The sequence below is a fragment of the Chiloscyllium plagiosum genome, chromosome 13, assembly GCF_004010195.1.
Source record: "Chiloscyllium plagiosum isolate BGI_BamShark_2017 chromosome 13, ASM401019v2, whole genome shotgun sequence".
In the NCBI taxonomy this organism is placed as follows: Eukaryota; Metazoa; Chordata; class Chondrichthyes; order Orectolobiformes; family Hemiscylliidae; genus Chiloscyllium; species Chiloscyllium plagiosum.
Window position 1 is genome coordinate 20,239,083 of NC_057722.1, and position 14,927 is coordinate 20,254,009.

Consider the following 14,927-nt stretch of genomic DNA (forward strand, 5'->3'; position numbering starts at 1 on the left):
AGATCCTGTTGTAATCTGAGGTAACCCTCTTCGCTGTCCACTACACTTCCAATTTTGGTGTCATCTGCAAACTTACTAACTGTACCTCTTGTGCTCACATCCAAGTCATTTATGTAAATGACAAAAAGTAGAGGGCCAGCACCAATCCTTGTGGCACTCCACTGGTCACAGGCCTCCAGTCTGAAAAACAGCTCTCCACCACCACCCTCTGTCTTCTACCTTTGAGCCAGTTGGCTAGTTCTCCCTGGTTTTGATTTTCTAAGGGTCATAGTTTTTTATTCTTAATTCCCACATCTTGCAACTGGAATCAGGGAGAAAACTATCCACTGGTTGACGTCATATTGAGCACATAAGGAGGTGTTTGTGGTTATTGGAGGTCAATCATCTCAGATTCAGGACAACTTCTTCAGCTGCTTCATCAATGATCTTCCCTCCATCATAAAGTCAGAAATGAGGATGTTTGCTAGTGATTGTTCAATGTTCGTTACCATTCACATCTCCTCAGATACTGAAGCATTCCAAATCCAAATGCAGCAAGGTCTTGATAAAAGCCAGGATTGCAGGAATAAGTGGCAAGTAACATTCGAGCCACACAACTGCCAGATGGTAAGTATATTCAAGAAAGGATCTAACCATTACCCTTTGATATTCAATGGTATTACCATTGCTGAATCCTCCATAATCAATATTTTTGAGGTTACCATTGATCAGAAACTGAACTGGACTAGCCAAATATACACTATAGCCAAACAAACACTCTGACCAGGTCAGAGGCTATGAATTTGGCTGTAAGTAGCTCACCTCATGTTGGCCCAAAGCCTGACCACAATCTACAAGGTATGAGTCAGGATTGTGATGGAATACTCCCCACTTGCCTGAATGAGTGCAATAACACTCAAGAAGCTTGACACCTTTCAGGAAAAAGTAGCTTATTCGAATGGCACTACCTCTACAAACATTTTATCCCACCATCACCAACACTCAGTAATAGCAGCAGTTTACAGCATAGACTGCAAAGATTCACCATGTTCTTTAAACAGCACCCGTCAATCCCATAGCCAATACCATCTAGAAGGACAAGGGCAGTAAATACATGAGAACATCTCACCTGCAAATTCCCCTCGAAACTACTTACCATCCTAACTAGGAAATATATCACAGTTCTTTCAGTGTTGCTGGGTCAAAGTCCATAACTCCCTCCCTAACACCATTGTGGTGTACCTAGACTAAATGCACTACAGCAATTCAAGGGACACTAGGGATGGACAATAACTTCTGGTCTAGCTATTGACACCTGCACCCATTAATGAATAATAAAAAATAAGAAAAACAGTTTGATTCTGCTCCTATTCAAGGTTTCCCATTCCTTCCTAAGAGCTTCCAAATCCCATCTATACCTTCCAACAGTGTTGCCTAAATTCCCCTCATCTAGTGTTCTCAGGATTTTCATTGCTCCCGGACCCCACTTTCTCACTGCTGTAGATCACAGAGCTTTCATTATTTATATCCCAAACACTACTGAGAACTTTCAACTATCAGCCTCCTAAAGACCTTTTATGTGGTACAAAGGCTCTCAAAGCCCTTTACATCATCTGAATGTTCTCAGTGGCAGATCCGTTGAAGTACTTCCAAGCTCAAGCCTCTGTAAGTTATCAAAAATTCATGATTGATAATCACTTAGGTATCACATACTCCAGATAAATTCCAGCACTGAACTCTACCTATCCCTTCCACATCCATTACCCAATTATTTCCATATCCCTGACTCCTATGTACTCACAGAGCCTGAAGCTGCTCTTGTACAATCTTGCAGTGTTCCAAATTCCCAGGTCTATTCTAAGTGTTCACTGTCTCTTGACTTTTCCCTTCCAAGTATTTAATCTACCAGGTTTTCTGGCAAATTTTTAATTTCAAGTAATTTATTTAGCTTTATATTTGTGAGTGGGAATTGTACAAAATGATGAGAATATAATTGCCTTGTTCCAGGTTAAACATTTCTTAAATTAAATAATCATATTAAAATATATACTTTTCCATGAAAGTCGATTTGAAATGTATATTCACTGATCTACCATCCACATCTGCTGCTATTTTCATGCCATCAGAGATTGAGGGCAACTGGCTAATGTTCCCGGAATTTTTCCTGCTCAGTGCCTGCTACAAATTCATGCAGCCGTTGGAGAGGCTAAGAATCTGTCAGCTTTCCAAATGCGTTTTAATTATCTCAACCAATGATCGAAACATTACTTGTAAATGAATCTCTACGACAGGGGTGGTCTTGATAAATATTCACATCCTCAAATGCTTTACATGCCATGCTAGCTTCTTGAAAATTAATGAGGATGTAGGATGATTTCTGGCTGAATTGTACCATTAAAATAGTGCCTAGTTGCAGTGTGATTTCATTTAAATTAGGTGCATAATCCTGCATATCATGGGCAGGTTATCAGTGAAGCATAATAAGATCCTGCAGAAACCAGGAGATCAAATAAACACATATAATTGCATATTTGATCAATGCAAAACCATAAAAACTACACCATCTTAATTATAATGTGACTTTAATTGTTCTCTTTATAAGATTACAGAAATTCCTTGTGTAATATGAAGGAACACATGGTGGATGAAACTCTTCACAAATTGCTGAAACTGTTTTACAATGCAAAACATTAACTTCTGTTCTTTTATTCAACATTCTTTGATATGCCTCATGAATATTTAAGAGCCACTTGATGACTAATCCATAATCACAATATTTATATATGCAAATTTTTCTTAACTCAGAACCTTCTGGTCTGCTGCACATTTAAACTTTCTCAAAGCTCAGCCTGTGATGGCACAATATAAAGTCCACATTTGTAAGACAGAACATTGACGGGTGGATAATCCTTTAGGTGCTCAAGCTATTAGTTAAACCCAGCAGAGAATCTGCCCTAAATATTTATAACACTACCATGCAGCTGATAACTTTGACACAACAAAGAGCGAAAGTACATCTCCAACCTAAGTTAGTGCGAATAAAATTCTGATCCAAAGTTAATGCTGAAGAAAGTTTAAATCCTGAAATCAACTTACTGACAAATTGATGTAACAACTCCTTTTCTTAATGCATGTTTCACTGACTCTATGGGTTAAGTATAAGCAACATCAATCCTGTCAAATAATTACCTTGAAAAGGGAAAGCACATTAACTGTCAGAAAGTTTAAGGATCAGAATAAGGAGTTTAAATGTATGTACATTAGAAGTAATTGGCAAACAGGACTTGGGTTAAGATAGGGCAGCAGACTTTTGGGCATATTTTTAAACATTTAACTTTGAGGTTTTTATTTTATAGAAGTTGAGTCTAGTATTGAAGACTTGGACGGGGGGTTCAGCAAGATGCTGATTGAGGCAAAGTTGAGACAGGCCAAGTTACAGGGGTGGAATTAAATAGTTTTGATCATGGAGGAGATATCAGCCATGTTCACAATTGCAGTCAATGTGGTTCAACCTGACAGTGTTCAAGGAGGGGGAATGGAATTGCTAATGAGGGAAAAGAAACTGTAGCATGGGCTAAAGAAAATACTTTTGCCTTTTAATGGTTTATTTCGTTTGAGTAGCTTTATACAAAAACTTCCAAATTTCATCAATTGAGATGGGTCATTTTGACAAAATAAGCTATTAACTTCAAATTAAAAGTTAATAAAAATAGATCTTTTACCATCAAGTTCCCTTCATTTTTCATCTTTAAAAAAAGCTGTTTACTCTGAAATTTTATAAATTTTGTTTCAGATTTAATTTTTGATGTGGTAGGTGTCTTTGATGTGTCTTGGTCATCAAGAAATGCTTTGTTGTGAATAGCGAAATGTCTTGATTTGTTGTTTAGGAGATAAAATACCTCTAGTAATCCCTGGGTCAAGATTAGGAATTTTAAGTATTGCTGTCTGAATTCTACATATTTCAATGTTTTTATATGAACTTTTTTCTCAAGACCCTTTTGGTTAAGTATATTATAAAAAATAATTGATCAATTGTTGCGGGCTTTTACAAGAAAGTTGTTGTGCTGGTGAGGAGATCTATTTATCTTCACAGGAGCCCCACACCATTTACATGGAGATTTACAGCATTTAATCACAATATGGAGTGTAATTCTTCCTGGATTCTTCAAGGTAGAGTTTCTGTTTGGAGCTTTTCATACTTCATATTATAATCCATCCTCTGAACCCTTTCAATTCAAACATTATTCAAGTATAGCAAAACTTGTCCAATTCAAGTATATTATCAACCTAGCTGCCAATATACTTTATTGGGAATGAACTGTTGTCAGTTAAAAAAAAGTCAGAATGATCTCCCTCCAGTGTATTTAGTGCATTCTGCAGTTAAAAACCATTCAATTCAGTCATGCGTTTATTGTGCAAATGAAGTAACTTTTAAAAATGTAGTGTTCTGTGAATTAAATAAAAAGTTGATATTTCACAATTTTCTGGTAAAATTTCACAGTTAACACTGCCATGCAGAACGATGGGAGTTTCAAAACCTGTCAAAACTCCAAGCAGGTCAAAATTCTATCACCGCTGATGGATCACATTCCTGTTGGTAAATTTTCTTCCTTCCTTGTTCTTACTTCCATGGCTTTCCTCTGCCTTATAGATTCGGTAACATTCTTTTCTGTTTTGGGCTCGGAGTTGTGGATTTTTGATCTCCTCAACTACTGGGGTGGGAAACCAACCTTTCTCTCCATCATGCAAACGATCTCCTAATATCCAGCCTGAAAGATAACAGTTACCAAACATGACTCTCTCATGTAATCACCCTCTACTGTATTATACACCCTTCAAAAATATTTTATTTACTTTTAAATTATGTATTAATGAATGTAATTTTTTTTCAAATCAGAAATGTTATTCCTGGACAGTGGACTCTTTCCACTTTTGATATCTGTTGGATGACTTATAGAGCAGAGAGGCAGATAAAGAATTAATTTCTACTCACTTTTGATATTTGATCAATTACTTAGAGACCATAAAGTATAGACAGATGAAGAATGTATTCCTTTTGTTTTTACATGATGTTTGAATAAAATTTAAATTACACAAATCCAAAAGAAAATCTTCTATTAAAAAGCAAATGAAAAATATCAGGCAAATGCATTTATATATGGTACCAACATTTCAGGACATCATTTACTGTAACATTTGGTTTCCTAACAGCACAGTCATTGAATATAACATATAATGCATGAAAATAATTCCAATTTACAAATACTAAGAAAGACCTTGGGTCCAAAGCATTGTTATATATGAACTATTTGAACATGAATTAGCATGGAGTAGATATACAATCTCGGTAAAAACAATGACTGCAGATGCTGGAAACCAGAGTCTAGATTAGAGTGGTGCTGGAAAAGCACAGCAGTTCAGGCAGCATCTGAGGAGCTGTAAAATCGACATTTCAGGCAAAAGCCCTTCATCAGGAATACAGATATCCAATCTCTTCAATCACTGATACATGGAGAGATTGCACCTTATCAAGTGCTCATCATTTCAAGATGACCCGTGCCCTTTTTCTAACTATCATTCCTACCGTAATTCAGATTGGCTTTCTTCTTGTCACTCCCCTCACCTTAACTTGAAATTTGTCTGCTTCCAAATTAACTCAACATGGTACTCTTGATGCATCCTATGTTTAAAACTGGGACCCTTTTCTCCCTTACTTCACACTACCATTACTTTCTACACTGCTACACTGTTCACCCTCAATTCATACTGTTATACTTCCCAACCCCAAACCAGTTCAAGGTGGCATCTTCCTTTGTGCAGCAGCATTCTCATTCTTCCTACACCATAAATGGTTGCAGCTAATGTCACTCCTTTTCTTTCCCCAAGTATCACACTTGCTCTTGTGCACAGTTCTCTCCTCTTCATTGTCATTGATTCGTCTCTAACAATAATACCATACCATCAGTGGGAATACCATATGTGCAAATGCCTCACGTGCAACACTTCCCACTTTGATTTGCAGGAACAAGAATCTCTTTAATTATTGGGAGAAGCAAGAGTAAGCAAATTGGAAGTTCCTCTCTAATGATTTTTATCCAACACTGACTGAATTTTCAAAGCACTGACTTTTCCAAATAAACAATTGACATGCTGTTTAAAAATCTTTTATTACAAAAGGATGAATCTTAGAATGTATCTGGACTGTCGAGTTATGTCTCACAGCTAGCAAGGTCTCAGTTCGATCTTGCTGAGTCCTCTTGCTGCATGACGTGTGCAGGGAAGCATGCTGTCCTCTGATTGCAATATACATAGACAGCAGAAGCTGCAAACAAATGTCTGTTGAATCTTTCAGTATATGTTAGCCAATCTTGTTCTCCTCTTACAGGAGCTAACATAGATTTCACTTTATTAAGTACTAATACACTGCTGAAGGTAAAGAGCCCCTCACTGACAGATTGTGAGGGCAGAATAGGTCTGGGTTATTATCGATGGCAGTTCGTTAAGAAATTACTCTCAGATCTTTGATACCACATCATAACACAATGCAATGGCAGGAGATCTCAGCTAGCATATCCAATCCAATCTGACCCGATTTCAAGTAGAGACTTCATAAACTATATTACTAAATTCCATGTAAGTTAAATGTCATTTGATTGTTTCCTATTTTCAGAAATTTCTAACCTAATTTATTTAGTTGCCATGTCACTTTTCCCTGTTGAGAAATGTGAAAAAGTTAACTAATCTCAGATTCTTTGGGCACTGAGTGGAAACCCAAAGCAGGCCTTAAGATCCTTATATGGTCATTCAGGAGAACACTGCTGTTTATCCTTATCCAAAATGTTAGGTGCTGCACTTCTGGTTAGAATCTGGCATACTCCACATGCCATCATTTGAAGCCTTATAATAGCTGGAAGAAAGGATCTTCGTCATCCAATGTAACCTTGTTGTTTGTGACAGGGGTATATAGGTGAGATTTTTGATTATATGGTTTTTTTTATTGCTATTATAGAATCTCCACAGTTTGGAAACAGCCCATTTGGCCCATAAAGACCACACTGATCCTCAGAAGAGTAACCCACCCAGACCCATTCCCCACATTTACCCCTGACTAATGCACCTAACCTAGCATGGCCAATTCACCAATTGGAATGTGGGAGGAAACCCATGCAGAAACAGGGAGAATGTGCAAACTCCACACAGACAGGCACCTTAGGCTGGAATTGAACTCAGGCCCCTGGTGTTGTGAGGCAGCAGTACTAACCACTGAGCCACTGTGCTGTTTGGGATTTGTGACAATACGATGGCTTTAAGAGGTATGTTTTCTCCCTTCTTTTCTGAAGTAAGATTGAGACAGAGGTGACAATAAAGTAAACAGATTGTGAGGCCTTGAGGGTTTTTTTAAAGTTGGAACAATAGAAGCAGCCTGAATAGGTGGGGTCAAGCTCAAACAGAACCAGGATCTTTAGCTTTAGCTTTCTGCATTTGCTGGGATCTTGAAGCTGGATGTCAAATTTCTTATTCCTTGCTCTGTTATAGCTAAAAGCTGAGGTTCTCTTCCTGCTGTTAGAATGCATGTGAGACAATCTGTTTTATTGAATATGCCTTTGCCAAGACTATGTTTATGGGATGTTACTATATTGGAACAGTTAATAAGTAGTAATTAATATATCTATTATTTTGTTAAGCATTTCGATAGAGTTACAGTCAAGCCAGTTATTTTCTTTAATTTTGTCTGTATTTTGACAGTAATGTGAAAAATAAAGTGTGTTTTGCTTAATGCTGAATAGTTTCACCAATCAGATTGCATTCGGAATGCAACACCTGACATCAAAGGGTCACTGGCTCTGAAACATTAACTGTGACTTTTCTTCACAGATGCTGCCAGACCTGCTGACCTTTTCCAGCAACTTCTGGTTTGTGATCCTGATTTACAGCATCTGAGTCCTTTCAGTCCTGCTAAGAATCGTATTATGTTTCAATAAGGTCATCCCTCATTCTTCTAAATTCCAATCAGTTGAAGTGCAATCCACTCAGCATTGCCAGATAAGACAGACCCTCCACACATGGTATCAGCCCCTTGAATCTTCTCTGAATTGTGTCCAGTACATCTTTCCTTAGATAAGGGGCCCAAATCAGTTCATAGTATTCCAGCTTTGGTCTGGCTAGATTCTTGTATGCTTTTAACAAAACTTCCCTAGTTTTGTTCTACAATCCCCTTGAAATAAAGGCCAATATTGCATTTGCCTTTCTGATTACCCACTGAACTTGGATGTAGCTTTTTGTGATTAATGCTTGGGGACTCCCAGATCCCTCTGTTCTATATATTTCTCCACTTAGATAATGTTTACCTTCTCTATTCCTCCTGTCAGAATGCATAATGTCATATTTTCCCGCACTATATTCCATCTGTCAAGTTTCTGCCCAATCCCTTAACCTGTCTATATGCCTCTACAGACTCTGTCATCATCACCACTTGCCTTCCATCCAATCTTTGAGCCAGTCTCAATTAACTTGAAGTCACTTCAAAATCTGCTGTTCATGTCCTAACTGACACAAAATCTTGTTCTCCCACTGCACTCATTTTGCTGACGTACCCTAGCTCCTGAAGGAGGGCTTATGCCCGAAACGTCGATTCTCCTGTTCCCTGGATGCTGCCTGACCTGCTGCGCTTTTCCAGCAACACATTTTCAGCTCTACCCTAGCTCTCTGTCAAGTAACATCTGGATTTGAAAATTCTCTTCCTTCCTTCCAAATTACCTCAATTATCCTTCACTACCTGTGCAATCTCCTACAACCTAACAAGCTTCTGTGTTATCCACACCCATCTAATTGTGGCTCTTTGAATATCCCCAGATCTAAACACTCCACTATTAGTAGCTGTACTTCAGTTGCCTTAGTTGTAAGCTCTTGAATTCCTGCTCAAAACTTCTCTGTCTATCCTGTTCTCCTTGTTTAAAACCCATCTGACCAATCTATTGATCATCTGTCCAAATATCACAATGCTGCTCAATGTTATATTTTGCTTTTCAATGCCCTCAGGGATGCAACATGGGTCACATTCCTACATTAAAGGTCCTAATTAAATAAAATTGTTGCCTGCTCACAGCCAAATGTTCATGTTCTTGTCTTTGCCACTAGCACGAAGCATGTAGGAATTCTGCTTTACCAAGGAGACAGTGAAAAATATATGATATCGGAGCTCCTATTCCCAGGATATGCAGTGTACTGCCTGTGACAGTAAAATTGAGTATTCCCTTGCCATTTGTCCCTGTTATCTCTCTCGCTCTCTACCCCATCCCTGATCTCTTTTTAAGCTGTTGGGAAAAGCATCAGAAATTTCGCCCAACTGGCAGGCCAGACAAGTGAAACAAAAAACGGCTGACCGATAACTGGTTACCAGCACAAACAATGTCTTTGCTTTCCTGGTAAACAACCAGTCACAGGCGGAGAAGGCAGAGGGCTGGGGTTTTATCCAAATGTGATACTTGTCGAAATTCTTTGTTATACATTGTTAAGCTGGGTGCTCCTGCTCACAACCATGGAGCCTTCACACCTACCAAAATGCTTTCCAGCACCACACTTTTTGACCCGGATGATGACACCTGGGCAGCATGCAAAAAGACCTGACAAACACAAATGGTGAGTCAAAGAATCCGATGTTGCACATGAGGTAAACCTCTCCACGCAAAAGGAAATGGACAGCACCCTGATGTTGATCAAGTCAGACCATTAAATCTGTTACCAACATTCATAGCTTGGCACCATTCCAAACATCAGATGCCAATGAAAGACAGTGGCCATTGTTGAGATCGTGAAATCATTTGGTGAGCCACACAGCTACCACCCCACCTCCTTGCTTCCAAAATATACAAGGTCCTGTAAGGCCTCCTGCTATGCAAACTGTGTGCCACCATGAAACAGCTATGCTAACCACCATCAAACCCCCCCATCCCACTATCAAAAAAAACAGACTTTATGGTCAGCTACAGCTGCTCTGAGTAAGCTCTGACAATAATCTCACATGTTGAATGAAGTTTCCACTAAGGCCTGAAGATGGAAATGATCTTTCTTGACTTCTTTTGTGCACTCTGACATGCTGCTGAAATTCTGCACACCACCTGTTAGAAAAGCTGTGCAATTCATCCTCGTCATGAGCAAAAACTGACAGCTCCATGGGCATTTTGGATCTCACATCAAATATTAACCCTTGCTCTTCCTTGAAATTGCACCACATGAGATTACACATCCACCTGAGAGGTCAGATGGGACCTCAGTTTGTCAGCTCATCTCAAAAGGCAGAATCTGCAACAGTCCTCTATTGAAGTGTCTGCCTTTGTTTTTGCATTGAGCCCACAACCTTCTGATCCAGAGGCAAGAGAACTACCAACCGAGCCCCTGGCGGGGACTGTTCCTCTCAGTTCAATTTTCATTGTGCAATGTCGTTACAAGAATATTCTGGAGGCGCAATGAAAAGGAAGTGCGACCAGATGTCATTTCCTTCCAGACAATCTGCGCATTTTGTTGATACTTGCCACTGAACATCCAACTAAAGTGCTATAATACCTAATTTCATTTTTTTTCTTTTGATCCCCCAGTGATCTGCAGCATTAAAAGCAAAGAGAATCTGTCACTGCAGGAATAAAACTTGCAATGATTGTGTAAAACAAGGTTAAGATGAGTTGCTTATTTAAATTTATAAATTTACAAATTTACTTTGCAACAAAAAGTGATGTTTACCATCTTGTGAGCAATCCACAACATTGAGGATGTCAGCAGCTTCTAAGGAAAGCTCATCAGGTTCCTGTGCAATATACCTCTGAATACACTGTACTTGGGGACAATCTAGTAGAGATCACAGAACACCAGTAAGATTATAACAAACGATGGCAATGGTTTATCTACAACTGAACATAATGGTCTGCTGTTGGACAACTAAAGTTTTTTCACATCATTGCATCGATCCCCAAAAGGCAGTATACTTTTAAGATAGTTAGATCATATCATAACGTGATGTTCTAGTATAAATGCCCTTGTCTCATCTTCAGCTGTCACAGTACAATCTTGTATGTAGTCAGTCGCTATGTGTAATGTTACAGTTATGTATCATGCATGTAACATTAGTACGACTCTGTGCAAAGCAGAGTCATAGAGTCATAGAGATGTACAGCACGGACACAGACCATTTGGTCCAACCTGTCCATGCCAACCAGATATTCCAACCCAATCTAGTCCCATCTGCCAGCACCCGACCCATATTCCTCCAAACCCATAATAATATAAATATTTACTGTTGTTCATAAACTGTAAGATATCTGCCTGAACAAGAATGCAGTCTTCATGGTATATGTTAAAGAACTTACAACAGATGGGGAATACTCACCTCATATCATAGTGGCAGTAGTAGTGGTGTTTGACCGGAGGAACCACATTAAGGTTTGTCACAAGTTTCATTTCATTTCATTTTGTTGGCAAAAGTTGATTCCATGGTATTTCAAAGCTGTGAGCTAGTCCAACTTCCTAAGGTTCAGCAACACCATCTAAAGGATCATTCAGTTGATTTACAGATTCATACAGTGCTGAAAAGGCCCTTCGGCCCATCAAGTCTGCACTGACAGTAACTACCACTAAAGGTGTGCTAATCCCAATTTCCTGCACTTTCCTATATCCTTGAATGTTATGATATTTGAAGTGCTCATCCAAATTTTTTTTTAAAGGTTGTAAGTTTTCCAGCCTCCATTATCTTCCCAGGTAGTGCTTTCTAGATTCACACTACCTCCCCAAGTGAAAAAGTTTTTTTTCCCCAAAACTCCTCTGAATCTCCTGCCCTTTACCAAACTATGCCCTCTTGTGATTGACCCCTCCACCAAGTGGAACAGCTGCTCTCTATTCATCCTCTTCATAATCTTATGCACCTCAATCATGTCCCCCTCACACTCCTCATACAAGCCTATCTAGTCTCTCCTTTTGTTTAGATTCCCTACTCTGTGGAAACAGGCCCTTCGGCCCAGCAAGCCCACACCGACACTTTGAAGAGTAACCCACCCAGACCCATTTCTCTCTGACTAACGCATCTAACCTATGGGCAATTTACCATGGCCAATTCACCTGACCTGCTCATCTTTGGACTGTGGGGGGAAACCGGAGCACCCGGAGAAAACCCACGCAGACACGGGGAGAATGTGCAAACTCCACACAGCCAGTTGCCTTATAGCTCCTTATAGCTTAATTTCTCCATCGCAGGCAATATCCTGGTGAACCCCCTCTAGCAGTATCACATCCTTTCCAGAGTGAGGTGACCAAAACTGCACAGTGCTCCAGCTGTGGCCTGACCAGTGTTCTGTACAATTCGAACATTACCTTCTTGCTCTTGTACTCTATGCCACGACGGATGAAAGCAAGTGTCAATTCTTAAATATCTTATTCCCATGCTCTGCCAACTTCAGGGATATGCGAATGATTACCCAATTTCTTTCTGTTCCTTTAAGCTACCCAGTATCCTGTCATTCATCAAACACACCCTAATCTTGTTTCTTCTTCCAAAGTGCATGACCTCGCACTTATCAGGGTTAAATATCATCTTCAACCCATCTGTATCTACCTTTGACCTACAACTATCTTCTTTGCTGTTAATAACTCCACCAATCTTGGTGTTGTCTGCAAATTTGCTTAACATTCCCCTCACGTTTTCATCCAGGTCATTTATGTATGTAACAAACAACAAGGGTCCCCATAAAGATCCTTGCGGTACACCACTAAACACTGGCCTCCAGTTACTCAAACAGACTTCCACAAGTACCCTTTGTGTCCTATTATTAAGGCAGTTTCTGATCAATCCCACCAAGTTTCCCTCAATTCCATGCGCTCTAAACTTTTCAATCAATCTCCCAATTGTGCCCTGTCAAAAGCTTTGCGAAAATCCATATAAATTGCACTTCCCTTATACACACACTTGATCGCATTTAAAAAAAAATCTAACAAATTTGTTAGGATGATCACCCTCTGACAAAGCCATGCTGACTATCCCTAATTAACCCATGCCTTTCCAAGTGGGTATTAATTCACTCCTTCAGAATTTTCTGCAATAGTTTCCCGACCACCAACATGAAACTGACTAGTCTGTAATTTCCTAGTTCACCTCTATTATCCTTCCTAAAAAGTACAACCACATTAGCCGTCCTCCAGTCCTGTGACACTGCCCCCGTGGCCACAGAGGAACTGCAAATTTGTGTCAGACTCCCTGCGATTTCCTGCCTGGCCTCCCACAGCAGGCAGGGATGCAATTCATCCGGGATTTGTCTGTTATTAAGCTTGACAGAGCCTCCAATACCTCTCCATCTCCTATGTCAAACCATGCAAGTTTCTCACAGCCCCTTTCCCTGAATTCCGTAATCTGTTTACTTCTTCACCAGCGTGAATGCCGAAAGGAAATATTCATTTAACACTCTTCCAATATCCTGCAGTTTCATAGACATGCTGTTCCCATAGTTCCTAAGAGGCTCTACACTTTCCCCGATTAACCTCTTCCCTTTAAGGTATTTATAAAATAACTTAGAATTCTCATTAATCCTGTTTGCAAGTCCTTTCTCATGTCTCCTTTTGGCTTTTCTAATTGCCTTCTTAAGTTCCCTCCTGCACTTCCTGTATTCCTCTCGGGCCACAACTGAATTGCTCCCTTTGGACTTGCTAAAAGCACTACTCTCCCTCCTCATCCAGTCCAGAATTTTCTGACACATCCAAGGTTCTCTGGACTTATTGCTCCTACATTTCCCTCTAAGGGGTACATGTTTGAACCTGCACTCTCCCCAGCTCCTGTCTGAGCCTCCACTGGTGTAGACTATCTCGCAAGGAGCTGTTCCCCATTTACTGTGGCCAGATTCTGCTCTATTTTAATAAAATCTGCCTTCCCCCAGTCCAAAACCATCTTTTGCATGCCATCTTTCTCCTTGTTCAGAACAAATTTGAACTGTACTGAGTTATGGTAGCTATCGTTGAAATGGTCCCCCATTGCCACATCGAACACTTGCCTGGCTTCTTTCCCCAGAACCAGATCCAGCTCAGCATCATCCCTAGTTTGACAAAAAGCTCCCCCGGATATATTTTGAGAAATCCGCCTCCTCTAAACTCTTGTCACTGTGACTATCCCAATACTTTCGGGTTAGTTGCTGTTTAATTTGTACTGTCTCCTGATGCACTGATAAGTGCGTGAATATCTCTGGAATTGTTTTAAATCACTAATGCCAACAGGGAGTTGTTCAGTATATGCTATAGAACACCTTTTGTTCGATTCATTCATGGGATTATGGATTTTGCTGGCTAGGCCAGCATTGGTTGCTCATCTATAGTTATTCTTGAGAAAGTGGTGGTTAGTTAACTGCCTTCTTGAACTGCTGCTGTCCATTTGAGGTAAGTATGATCATAGTGCTTTTAGGTAGGGAATTCCTGCATTTTAAATCAGCAACATTGAAGGAAGCGTGATATATTTCCCAGTCAGGATGATGACTAGCTTGATGGGGAACTGGCTAGTGGTGGTGTTACCATGTATTTATTGCCCTTGTGGCTCTAGTTGGTAGTGGTCATCGAGTCATAGAGATGTTCAGCATGGAAACAGAACCTTCGGTCCAACCTGTCCATGCTGACCAGATATCCCAACTCAATCTTGTCACACCTGCCAGCACTTGGCCCATATCCTTCTAAATCCTTCCTATTCATATACCCATCCAAACGTCTTTTAAATGCCACAATTGTACCAGCCTCCACACTTCCTCTGGCAACTCATTCCATATACATATCACCCTCTGCATGAAAAAGTTGCCCCTTAGGTCTGTTTTATATCTTTCCCCTCTCACCCTAAACCTATGCCCTCTAGTTCTGGACTCCCCCACCCTAGGGAAAAGACTTTGTTCATTTATCCTATCCATGGCCTGCATAATTTTGTAAACCTCTATAAG

General features: G+C 39.9%; 1 protein-coding gene across 3 annotated transcripts in view; it reads right to left on the reverse strand.

Moving 5' to 3' along the window:
* Positions 1 to 3,327: 3,327 nt before the first annotated feature.
* The window catches only part of ngef (neuronal guanine nucleotide exchange factor), a 101,341-nt gene continuing 89,741 nt past the window's right edge, over positions 3,328 to 14,927 (reverse strand). For all 3 annotated transcript variants that reach the window (XM_043701979.1, XM_043701980.1, XM_043701981.1), the window contains 2 exons: positions 10,717 to 10,821; positions 3,328 to 4,748 (listed from right to left, as the gene is read on the reverse strand). In XM_043701979.1, the coding sequence (XP_043557914.1) occupies positions 4,549 to 4,748; positions 10,717 to 10,821 (305 nt within the window). In that variant the 3' untranslated portion in view covers positions 3,328 to 4,548. The remainder of the gene's footprint in view (positions 4,749 to 10,716; positions 10,822 to 14,927) is intronic.